Source organism: Chelonoidis abingdonii, chromosome 3 (assembly GCF_003597395.2).
Source record: "Chelonoidis abingdonii isolate Lonesome George chromosome 3, CheloAbing_2.0, whole genome shotgun sequence".
Classification (NCBI taxonomy): domain Eukaryota; kingdom Metazoa; phylum Chordata; order Testudines; family Testudinidae; genus Chelonoidis; species Chelonoidis abingdonii.
The window spans coordinates 141,829,225-141,842,274 of NC_133771.1; the positions used below are offsets into that span (position 1 = coordinate 141,829,225).

Consider the following 13,050-nt stretch of genomic DNA (forward strand, 5'->3'; position numbering starts at 1 on the left):
ATGCCGATCTGTGAACGGTTAAGCGATTAATCGGATATCGGCATTTACCCGATTTTAAGTCGCAGTGTAGACCCTGGCCTCAGTAGCCTCTACAACTTAGTTAAATGTGTTCAACAAATGTCGTTAACAAGTGTTTTAGCAAATTTCATAGGCAGCTACCCAGTGGCATGCTGTGAGTTGAGTCTCTCCCTGACAGATGACTATTCCAGTAGGACACTTTTGGAGCAACCCCCTAAAAGGGCAAGTTATTTACTGTCAGTTTGAACAAGGCCTAGAGCACTGGGCATGTGCTTTTTTAAAAGTGTAACTAAATAAATTTAGTTTGGTATTTGTTATAGTAGAAAGGTGTGAGTCTCACACAGATAACAAGCCGACTACCTGCAGCCTTTGCTTCTTAGAATAATAAATAAGTGTGGGCATGAATAAAAATGAAATGACCCTTATATCTTAGCTTCTGGTGGGGAGCTATATAATTGTGTTTCCATTATATGCAGCTCTTTAGGCCCTGATAGGTGATGGTCAAATCTGTTGTAGGCACAAAGATGCTTCATTACAGTACTACTGCAAGAGCTAGGTCTTAAAGTTACGTCTGCGAAAGTAACAACCGCTACCGGCTTATGGCAAGTACGTTGTTACCGTACCTCTGCTGTAATTATCCGCATGATAACATCAAGTTGCGTGTTTTTTTTTTTAAAAAATACATGGGACAGGACATGCACAGAATGTGCATTTTTAAGTAAAAACGAATGCAGGGATGATACCCCTTGCTATCATTTAAGGAAGGCCCCCATCCCAGTTAGCTACTGAGTATAACTATGTACCATAGAAGTCAAATCCAGTACTCTGTCATCCTGTTTAATCAGGATTAGCCTGGTTACGGGGCCAACCAGATGATTCAGGGGGCCTGGGGTCTTTGCGGGTGGGGGGGGGGGCGCGCTTCGGCAGTAATGTTGCAGTGGGGAGTCCTTCCGCTCTGGGACCCGCCACTGAAGTGCCCTGAAGACCCACGCTGGGGGGCCCCTGCCACCAAATTACCACCGAAGACCCAGCTCTTTGGTGGCGGGTCCTGGGGCAGAAGGACCCCCCACTGCAGATCTTCGGGGCACTTCGGCGATGGGTCCCAGAGCCCCTGCCACTGAAGTACCACCAAAGAGCTGGAGCGGAAGAAACTCCAGGGGCCCGGGCCCTGCGAGAGTTTTCTGGGGCCCCCGGAGCAAGTGAAGGACCCCACTTCAGGCCCCTGAAAAACTCTCGTGGGGGCCCCTGCGGGGCCTGAGGCAAATTGCCCCCCCTCTCTGAACGGCCCTGGCCCAGTAACTGGAAGCACATTTTGCTCACACTCAATCAATGACCACTCATTGACATGATTACTAGACCTTAAGGTTTAACCCATTTGAAAAATTGCAAGAATCTCTTTGCAGGGTCTAGAAAATTGCTTTTTTAAAAGGTTGCAAACAATAATTTATATGTTAGAAAAGCAAACCCTGCTCTGGTTTCAACTTGAGAATTATAAACCAGTGCTAAGTTTTTTCATTCACTATGACTCATATTTACCAAGGAAAGAACAATATCTATTTGTTTTCCCATTATGATGACAACTAATGATACAGAAAAAGTATGATCTTTTACTTGCCTATCAAAAAAAAAAAAATTAGTTGTCGTTGACCAATGGGCAGGTAGAATTTTGCAGAGTTGATGCATGCATGTTTGGAGAGACTTGCAAAGCTGAGTTATGTGCACTTTAGGTTGGTCAAATTTTATCCTTCCAGCCACATGTCCTTTTAAGTGTCCAGATACTATTATGCAGATCTATAGCTTTTGCATGAAGCCTTTACAAGTTAAGTACATGGAATGTAAGGTGATATAGTACTTCATTAGTCAGGTAGTTATGAAACTTATTTGTTAAAATATTCATTCTTTTTGAATATTTGCTGCAGGAAATTGTAATTCACTTCCAACTACTTTTCATCTGGCTCAAGGCAATATTTTAATGCTGTAGCAATTGAGGACTGGAGGGGATTTATTGCCACTTATAAGAGGAGATATTATACTAATATCAATGTGCTGTTTTTGTTAGGATCCCTCAGGTATAACTGAAACTGTCACTATAAAATTATCATCAAACTAGATAGCAAACTTTTTAAACGCCACTTTTCTACACTACTCCAAGATGCACCGATTTTTGCAAGTTGGATCTGTGCAATTTGCTTCTGAAGTATAGTTTTGCATCAAAGTAGAAGTGCATGGAGATGAAGTAACACTTTCAAATAGTGGCATTGATTTACAGATTGATCAAAGCATATACTTAAATCTAATTGGTCAGTAAATCTAAAGCTGGTTTTAACTTCTAGACTCCAGAAAATTTTGTCTTCCATTTTAAAATCTACATGCATTAAAAATTTGCTCATTTAAAATTTCAAAAACAAAAGCAAAGATCTCGTATTTTCTAGTGTTCCACATGTTTATTAAAAGCTAAGGAAATTAGAAGATTCTGAAGGCTTTTTCTTATTTTGCAGCATACTTGCTTTGTGACCTTGGGCAAGTCTCTATCTCAGCTTCCCATTCTATGTAATGGGAATAATATTTAAAATCCATGGTAGATAGGTATAAGGCTTACATCATTGATGTTCTTAAAGTACTGTGAGATCCTTGGATAGAAGCTCGAAGTGAGTATCTGGCAAACTCAAAACCTGCTGTATGTACACAGAATTGACTTACAAGCATTTTAATTTCCCAGACATTGGGTATATAATTTAATAATTGTTACATTGGAATGTACTTGTGACCTGCACTGATATTATAAAAAAGAAACAGGAATGTATTTTTTTAAGCTTACAGAACAGAAATATCTTCTTTTCTGTCTGTATGTAAGCACATATCGGTATGGATATGAATTTACATTTTTGCTAATTTATATTTTTTTTCTTTTGCCTCAAAGTTCATTTTAACGTTCATGAGCCAATTTAAATCCTCTAACATTGCATAAAATACACTGATATTTTACTAAAATGAACAAAAATTCCTTTTTAAAATTTAGATTCGGGAGGGAGAGAGAGATGGGAGTGAATAAAGTGAGTTTATCTTCACCGATAAATTTATTATTTCTCTTTTTTCCCCATCATATAAGAAAATTGCACTGCGTGCTTTCATGGTGTTAATACATCCATCATATAATTCTCTCTTTTAGCTTGTGTTAACAGTGGGATTACTGGCAGTGGTAGTCTACTTGTACACAGTAGTGGCATTCAATTTTTTCCGTAAATTCTACAACAAGAGTGAAGATGGAGATATGCCAGATATGAAATGTGATGATATGCTAACAGTAAGTTTGTTTGCTTTTTGTTTACTTAAGTTATTATTGTATTTCCTGTCCCCCCTCTCCTATTCATGCAACTGTTCCTGAACAATACCTATAGCCAGAAGGCTGGCTGCTCACAACAGGAAGATTATCAGTGAAGCATGAAGGAATAAAAAATATAATACAAACCTGCAGGAGTTAGAGAACATGGCCACAAATGAGATGAAATAATGTGACATTAGTCTGTGCTATGATTTATCTGAGACTAAAAAAATCAAAGTCAGAAAGTTGTTTCACTGTATGAGGCATTCACAAAAGTTGCATGAAAGTACTTCTGAATGCTGCAGTTTGACAGGCCATACAGAGAGTTGTGTGGTTATTGTAAACTGTTACCAATATTTTCAAAAATAGGAGCCTAAAGTTAGGGCTCTAAAACCTGCCTGTTTTTCAAAAGTGCTGAATATCGAATGATTCCCACTAATCTCAATTGATTGATTAGATGTCTTCTGTTGACATTTCTCTCACTGGAAACTTTTCAGTGCTTGGTAGCCTGACAATTATTTATCCAATTTTTTTAAATTGCCATTTGAAAGGGTCTGTTAGTGTCAGGTTTTTCTGATTCAGAAGATCTTGCCTAGATCATTACAAAATCTCAGGAATGTACGGACTTTCTGATGTATTTTTTACATATTATTTACCTCATTTCCTAACAACAAATACCATGTATTTTAAAAATCCTAATTATGAGACAAATTGTAAAAGAAAATAACATTACTAAAAACCCTTATAAAAATGGTATGGTATTTTTCACAGTTGTTCACTTTCCTCTTTTGGCCTTTGCTTTGTAAGTCTCGAATTGCTTTGCTGTGAACTATTTGTGAACAAAATATTTATAAGATCATTCCTGTTACTGTATATTGCATTATGGCTCTTGGATTTATTATGCCTTTTCATAGCACCTAGCTATTGGCATTGGTGCATACTACAGGTCTTTTATTAAGGTGAAGTAGCCTTACGCTCTCCACAGCATACTTCTTAAGAACCAATTTCTGCTCCTGGTTTCACTGGTTTAAACCTAGTGAAAACTAGGAACAAAATTGACTTAGTGGAAATAATGCAGAGTTACACCAGTGCAAACCAGAGCAGAATTTGACTAGCTGTACAGCAATGACACACAGGGCCAGATTCTTCTATGTTATACCAGTGTAATCCCACTGATTTCCATGGAGCTACTACTGATTTACTAGAGTGCAAAATCAGAATTTGGTCCACAGCACCTGACAGCTTTCTCTGTGTTTTAAAGTCCATTTGATGTGAAATACATTAGGAATTCTCATTAGGAAATGGAAGGGTTTTCTTTTTGGCTTTAGCATGTTTGTAAATTAGTCAGTAGAGAACATCCACTTGCAAGTATGATCACCATAGCTGACAGTATCTCCTTGGAACTTTTGTAGCTTGACACAATTAATTCCATTTTAAATTTCCAACTGATTTCAGAGAGAAATGAAATAATTGCATTTCAGAATCCTCTTATCCAGTCGAGAGTGGAGGTTGTAGGGATGGGAGGAAGGCAAGGCAAGATGCAATGAGTGGACACTTTATGTATAAAGATAAATCAAAGGAATAAAGATACACTACTAATGAGATAGATTATCCCTGTGCTACAGGCCCACACTGGGATTCAAGGGCGAGTAAGAAACTGCTTGGCCTTCCCAGAACTTGGGTCTAGATGTATAGCAGTAAACAGGTACTGGGGACTTGATGCTCCTATGACCATATAAGTGGGTGGGGAGAAGTGAGAAATGGCTGGAACATGGACTTCACCTCTCCTAATGCACTGGTCAATGCAACTAACCTGGAAGTGCTATCAGGTTGTCCTCTGCAAGTGGAAAGTGCCAGAGGAGAAAGCAGGAATGATGGAAGGAAACATGACTTTCACAGGCCTGATGTGTTTATTGTGCTGGTCTTTCTTCAGCACCGCATGCACCGTTTATACAGGGAAGACTGCAAAAACACAGTCTGGTGCCTCAAGTAGCAGTCCATCACAAAAGAAGAAAAACATTCCATCCCAATCCTGCCAAAAAAAACACCCCAACAACATAATTCTGGACCTAATTTAGTTTATAAGGAGGCAGGTTTTGTTGCTCTTCTACAATAATATGTCCAAGTTACAAATGGAGCTTCAGACTGGGAAAGCCCTAATGTTCAAGGGTGTTCCATTTGTCTGAAATACTGTGCAATTTGCAGAGTGGCTCCTAGTTTTCTTGCCACATTCGTTAATTGGATCAAATTAAGAATGTTTTTAAGATGTGTGTTGAGATTACATTTCTAATTATAGCAACATGGAGATGTGATGTGATCCTATTCTGATCATAGTACAAAAGGAGAGAAAAGTGTAAAACAAACCAAAGAGTGAAAAAACTCTGATTTGGAACAATTTGTGTAAGATGGCATGACACATGTAAGCCTATTATTCAGCATCAGAAGAGAGTAATGAGTCAACCCCCTGCCAAACCAAAAAGCTATCAAAACCCTACTCTGCACATACAATTTCCTCCCTGAGGGGAGGATGAGAAAGAAATTGAACCACATGTGACAGATGTTAGTGACATTGTTTAATGCACGACTGGAAGGCGCTCAGATACTAAGATGACAAAGGTGGTATATTAACGTGAACAGAATAGATTTCTTCCTTCCCCATTCCTTGCAGACTACTCCCTTATCAAAGTCTGAAGAAAATATCAGAAGTCATCTAGTAGGGAATTTATATCCCTTATGAATTAATAGAAATCCCCAAATTAATACAAATTAATAAAAAGCCCACAAAGCTTTCTGGTTCTGAAGAGGTGTGAAAAAAAATACAGTAATTGCCCGTAATTGCAGCTTCTTCCACTGCCCTTAATCAGAAGGAGTCAGATTCTGCTACCCTTATGTATGTTGAGCAGGAGCTTAGTCTGCATTTAGCCCCCCGATCTAAATGTGAGTACTCCTGAAGCAAAATAATACTCAGTTGGAGCAATGGTCCTAGAATCAGGCATGAAATTCCTCTGCTGTATCTTTTGCACACAGCTAGCTATGTTCTTTACCTGCCTATGTGCGTTTGGGACTGCACAGTGCAGAATTCCATATACTTCTTCTACCTCCTCTCACTGTTGCCCCTTCCTCTCAACCAAAATGAATTAATATCAGTGTGTTACATCGTGATTTGCTTTTCAAAGATGCAGGATTTTAATCCAGATTTCTCATTCTTAACTTTCATTTTGTTCTCTTAAAGTGTGATTTGTACTCTAACAAATTCTTATGTAAGTGGCACATTTGGGGTTTTGTGTTTATTATGTATCACCGATTTGATATCCCATTTACTCAGTTTACAAATAAAAATTACCACCCCCTGTCAGGGTTCCCTCCCCACTCTGAACTGTAGGGTACAGACATGGGGACCCGCATGAAGACCCCCTAAGCTTATTTCTACCAGCTTAGGTTAAAAACTCCCCGAGGCACAATTTTTTTCTTATTCCTTGGATTAAGTTATGCTGCCACCACCAAGTGATTTAAATAAACATTTAGGGAGGGTGACTTGGAGCCCTACGTTCCCCAAATATCCACCCAAGCCCCTACACCCCCTTTCCTGAGCAGGCTTGAGAATAATCCCCTCACCAATTGGTACAGGTGAACACAGACCCAAACCCTTGGATCTTAAAACAATGAAAAATCAATCAGGTTCTTAAAAAAAGAATTTTAATTAAAGAAAAGGTAATCATCTCTGTAAAATCCAGATGGTAAGTACTTTACAGAATAACAAAAAACTCAAGAACATAGATGATCTCCCCTCTAGGCAAAACCTTAAAGTACAAAACCAGGGATAAACCTCCCACCTCCTACAAAGGAAATCACAAGCCAAAATAAAAGTAAGCTAACGCATTCCTTCGCTAGTACTTACTAATACTAATGGAGTTGGATTGCTTGCTTTCTTGATCTGTCTCCGGCAAGCACACAGAATGGACAGACAAAGCTTCCCCTCCATCCCCCCAGATTTGAAAGTATCTTGTACCCTTATTGCTCCTTTTGGTCAGATGTCAGCTAGGTTACCTGAACTTCTTAACACTTTATAGGTAAAAGAGGAATTAACCCCTTACAGGGTAAAGAGGGATGTTATGCTACCCTTAGCTATATGTTTATGACACCCCCTCTAAAACTCAACCTGGGCTCTGAAAAGACAAGATTTCTCTTTCTAACACAGCCTTATCAGCAGCAATAATGATCCTGCAAGAGAGACAGTGCCTTCAGTACGACCCATAAAAGCCTCTGGAAGGTCTTGTGCAAGTATAGCTGAGAACATCATTCGCACTGTAGAATCATCATGACTTGTGAAGTTGTGGAAAGGAAAAGAGCCCAGCTTGATCCTAAGATCCCAGAGTGGGGCTGTAGGGTTGAGAGTCAGGGCTTGGCTACAGTCGAAATTTCAAAGCGCTGCCGCGGCAGCGCTTTGAAGTGTGAATGTGGTTGCGGTGCCAGCGCTGGGGGAGAGCTCTCCCAGCACTGCACATACTCCACCTCCTCATGGGGATTAGCTTGCAGCTCTGAGAGCCGTGCTCCCAGTGCTGCAGCACTGTTTACACTGGCGCTTTGCAGCACTGTATCTTGCAGCACTCGGGGGTGTTTTTTTCAACCCCTGAGCGAGAAAGTTGCAGCACTGTAAAGCGCCAGTGTAGCCAAGGCCTCAGAAAAAAAATACTTTAACTCTTAAACTGAGCACATTTGATATGAGATCATTGTGATGTGATAAACAAGGAGCCCCACATTGCTATTACTAGTCACTTTCAGAATGGAAGTCCACTTTAATTATGTCACGTATCTCTAACATGTCCTCTGAAGAAGGATTCTCGAGCTGTTTTTCCTTTGAGGCACTGAAGATGGGGAAAGAATAATAAAAAAGTACAATTTCATTTAAAAGGCAAGAGATTATAGTAATAATTATCACTTTACATTTCAAAGAACTTTGCAAATAGTAACACCCTTTTGATATAGGTATTATCATCTCCACTTTATATCTGCAGATACAGAGTCAGACTCTTTGGTATCAAAGGCGGACACAGCAATTCAGCTGCAGAGCCAGAATTAGAATATAGCAGTGCCTGCATTGTCTCCTCATGCTTACTTGACCAGGCCATGCTATGCAAACAATATGAGCATATAACTTAGAAGCAGTTAGCAGTTTTTTCAATTAGATACATTTGTTGTAACACCCTTTCCTTTTGGTTTTAAGCTGCAATTGGAAAACATGAAATTTTGCCACTTGAATCTCAGCAGCATTTCCAATCTTGCTGTAAAATTACATTCCCCCTCAAAAAAAAAAAAAAAAAAGGGGAGGGGGAAGAGAGCCAGCATGGTCTAGTAGATAAGGCGCTGGACTGAGAATCAGGAAACCTCATTTCTATTCATACATGTGCCACTGACTTGCTGTGTCACCTTGGACAATTGCATTTCACCTCCCTGTGCCTCTGTTTCCTCACCTCTAAATAAATAAGAAAGACAAATTTGCCCTTTCTCTGGCTTGCTTACTTAGACTGAAAGCTTTTCATTTCAGGAACAGCCTCTCTGTTTCTGCAGTACCTCCCAATGGGATCCCATTCTCAGTTGGGGCTTTTAGGTACTACTACCATACAAATACCTAATAATAAGTAGCCAAAGTCTTGGAGAATGGGTTTTTTAAGTGATTATGTGTTCTTTCCTTTTCTTGCTTTTTCAGTGCTACATGTTTCATATGTATGTCGGAGTGCGTGCAGGCGGAGGCATTGGTGATGAAATTGAGGATCCAGCAGGAGATGAATATGAGATCTATCGGATCATCTTTGACATTACTTTCTTCTTCTTTGTAATTGTCATTCTGCTAGCCATCATACAAGGTATGTGTTCATACTCTGTGGCCACAGTGATATTTGAAACCACTGGAATCTTAGTGCCACAGTCATCCCTTCACATACATGACGTTAATGGGAACTAAAAGACCAAAATTTCACCAAAGAGGGGTGATAATAGCTAGGTAGGATGTTTCCCCCAACTCCACATAACCCCAGGAGTGAGGACCGGGCAAGGAGAGGGGGATTCAGAGAGAAAACCATTTGATGCATGTGACAACCTGGAATTGTGGGACCGCTGTGGCCACTTAAATCTCCAGCCTGGTCTGTCTCTCATGATGCTTTGCTAGTGACAAGCAGCAAACCCCTCCAGGTGCTCTAATCACTCAGTCAACAACATGCAGGGACATACCCAGCTAAATTGCATGAATATTCTTTAAGCCACTTATAAACCATACATAGGGAAACACCAGAAAATCCCCCACACTTCCCAGCCTTGCATCCTAGAAATGTACCATCTTACACTGCTCAAGATCTTATCTTGAACAATGTAAGCTCATTGATTAGTTTGCCATTTCATGAAAGGATAGTGGACATACAGCAGCCTTTGTAATCTGAGCAGTTTCATCAAACACTTTAGACAAATTCACTGATAAAGAAAAAATATTAAGATAAGTTTATTAACTACAGAAAGATAGATTTTAAGTGATTATCAGCGTTAGGCATAGAGTTGATTACATAAGAAATAAAAGTAAAATCACAGTTTAAATTCTAAACTTTATCAGACTAAGCAAGATTTGAATCAAGCAGTTTTTCTCACTCCATTAGACGCTATAAGCAGTTCACAGTTCTTAATTCATAGACTGGATTCCCTGCTCAGCCTGGAGCCAATCTCCCCAGTTCAAAGTCTTTTCTTTCAAATGTTCTTGTTACCTTCAGAGTAGGTGGGGGAGGAGAGAGGCCCGGGGCTGATGTCACAGTCTCCAATTTATAACCCCCAATCAATGTAAATGGAAAGACAGTGTTTCAAACATGGAGCCAGGGATCATGTGTTTTAGATACCGTGCTGAGACACTGGGCCAGCATTGTCTATGTGCTTCAGGAGTTGTCCACTGGGAGAGTGGATTCTTTTTAATGGGCCATCAATACATGGCTGGCTAGTCCTAATGTAAATCTGTCTTGGAGATGTTAATTGTTCCTTTGTTGCCACTTGAAGGCCAGCTGTGGGCATCTCCCAGATTCACAATATATTTCAATAATAAACATATAGCAAACTTCATAATTTCACATACAATGGTAATACATACAATTCAATAGGATAGTAATGTTCAATGGATCATGACTTCTCAAATAATACCTCACAAGGCATATTTTGGACAAAACATATCATAATCATATAACAGTGCTGAATATGTGGGTACAGGGTGTCATTTTGAGGTACAGTCACAATGAGGCATGCTTCTCTTTAAGTCTGTGACAATTTACAGTGCTTTAATCACAATACATTATTGCTGCCAAGAGCACTACTAGCTCCTCCATCATGGCTTTTCTCTTCAGAGAATGGGGCTACCCCTACAAGATGGGTGTACCACATATCAGTGCCACAGATATGAAGTAGGACATGCATGTAGGCAGGATCCTGTAGTGCAAAAGACTAGTGACTCTTGAGATTCTCTCCGGTACAGCTTGACCTCCAATCCATTTTTGCCATTATCCGTTCTGGATCCGTTCCATGAGTTGTCCCACTTTCAAGGCACTCATATACTAGCAGTAAAGAAGTTTAATACAACAGAAGAGACGATATGGAGGAGCAGCAAAGGCAACAGATCTACCCTCCTTTTCTGTGTTTTTTTTAAGAACAAATGGGAGTGTTTGGCCCATAGTAAACAAGCTTTTCAGTCTTTCTCCAATGAAGACAGAGGATCTCCCATAAAAGGAATATGAAATCAAGGCTTTTAGTATCCAATACTTGGCTTTTGTCAAATTTTCAGTAAGAATCCTATGAAATACATTCTTTGAGTAGATGCAAGAGTGTATTCCACTTAGGCATGGGTGAAACCAGTGCACCGGAGCTGGAGAAATTTGCCCAGCAGTACCTGTATGGGCAGTGCTACCCCTATCCCCTCCCCCGGCCATATAAGGGAAGTGCTGCCCTGATCCATTCAGTAAGTTTCTTCTTACTATCAATGGTTAGAGTTGGTATCTTCACCTCAGACTTTTGTTCTCCGTTTCTGACAACTTCTTCTTAGGTTAAGTTCCATGATAGTATATGGTTTAGTCAGAGTAGTTAGCTGCCCTGTGATGTGCCTTCAGCCGGGTTCAAGCATTGTCCATCATGGAAGGGGGCTATCCCCAACAGTGATCCCCACGCAAGCTATTTATTGTGTATCAGTGAAGAAGACATTAGAGAGTTATGATCCATCTGCAAGTCATTAAAAAAAAAAGGACTCTGGTGGCAAGAGACTTGCAGCTGAATAGGCACCAGGTAGAGCAAATCGTGAAGACTGCTTCAGCATTGAGGCCTTCATCTTTCCATCTGATAAGTAGTCACTTTTGGATCTGACAAGTGATGCCACTGTGTGTTCAGCTGTCGCATTTCCCTCAAGAGAAAGAGGGGTCATTCACTTTCCTCTGGTACAGTGACAAAGAAGTCTGATAAAATGAACTTGGATCATTCTAGGGCTTGGGGAGACTCCTCCTCCTTTCCTAAGAAGAGTGCTGATCTGCACCATACTCCCTCCGGCATGTGGAATGGAGCGGGTCTATCCAACTTCTCCCTGGTATCAGACTGAAATCAGTGAGAGCCTGTACTGTCAACTCTGGTGTTGGCCATGGGGCATCTGTTGAGTCCAGTATCAATGATGTTGATACTAGCAGTGACTATTTCGATGCTGGCAGCACACTGGGTGGCATCAGACCTCCTTTGCTCTCAGTCCCAGAGTCTCCACTGATTCATGAGCGCTCCGGTGCTATCACTTCTACTGCCTCATCCTCTGTTGTGCCCTTTACACCTCCTGGCTGCGTCACAGAGCTGCCCAGGCCTCGGATTGTTTAATGGAGGCCAACGCTGGGCCTGGCACTGAAAGCCCCCTAGAAATTGGTGCGTATTTCAGCACCATTGTTGTCTTGGTGGCAGATCCCTTCATTGAGCTTCGTTCCACTTTAGCCTCAGCACTGGCAACTCTCCAAGTACCAAATGGGACTGTGTCTCATTCGATACCACCAGTGCCAATCCTCAGTTCCACTCTGTTCTCAGTACTGACCCCATATTGGGACTCGAATACCATAGACATCTGGATCCTAAGTGCCATCAAATTGGATTATGCCATATAGTTCCTCTCCATCCCTCCTCCCCACCCCAATCTTCTTCAGGCACACTTCTCACAAGACCCTGCTCCTCAAGCAGGTCCAGTCTCGACTGGTGCTTGGAGCTGTTGAGTCGACCCCCCTGCAGCATCAGGGACAGGGATTCTATTCCTAGTGTTTCCTGATCCCCAAGCCCAAAGGAGGGTTGAGACTTCTCCTTGACCTCTGTGATCTCAACAAATACATCAGATATGTGAGATTCTATATGGCTACCCAAGCAAATATCTTCCCTGCCTTAAATCAGAATGCCTGGTTTGCTGCCCTAGACCTTCAGAATGCTTATTTCCATGTAGCAATTCTTCTGAGCCACAGGAGGTTTCTCCAGTTCGTCATGGCGAACTGGCACTGTCAGTTCACCACACTCCATTTTGGTCTGTCCTTCGCTCCCTGGATTTTTACTAAATGCATGATTGTAGTGACTGCATATCTCAGGAAGAGGGCATTCATATCTTTCCATATCTGAACTATTAGTTCCTGAGAGCAGGTCTAGGGAAGAAATCCTCTCTCATATTTGCTTCATGCTACATT

General features: G+C 40.8%; 1 protein-coding gene across 3 annotated transcripts in view; it reads left to right on the forward strand.

Moving 5' to 3' along the window:
• Positions 1–13,050, forward strand: part of RYR2 (ryanodine receptor 2) — a 749,362-nt gene that overhangs the window by 716,807 nt on the left and 19,505 nt on the right. For all 3 annotated transcript variants that reach the window (XM_075064183.1, XM_075064184.1, XM_075064185.1), the window contains 2 exons: positions 3,188–3,322; positions 9,048–9,204. In XM_075064183.1, the coding sequence (XP_074920284.1) occupies positions 3,188–3,322; positions 9,048–9,204 (292 nt within the window). The remainder of the gene's footprint in view (positions 1–3,187; positions 3,323–9,047; positions 9,205–13,050) is intronic.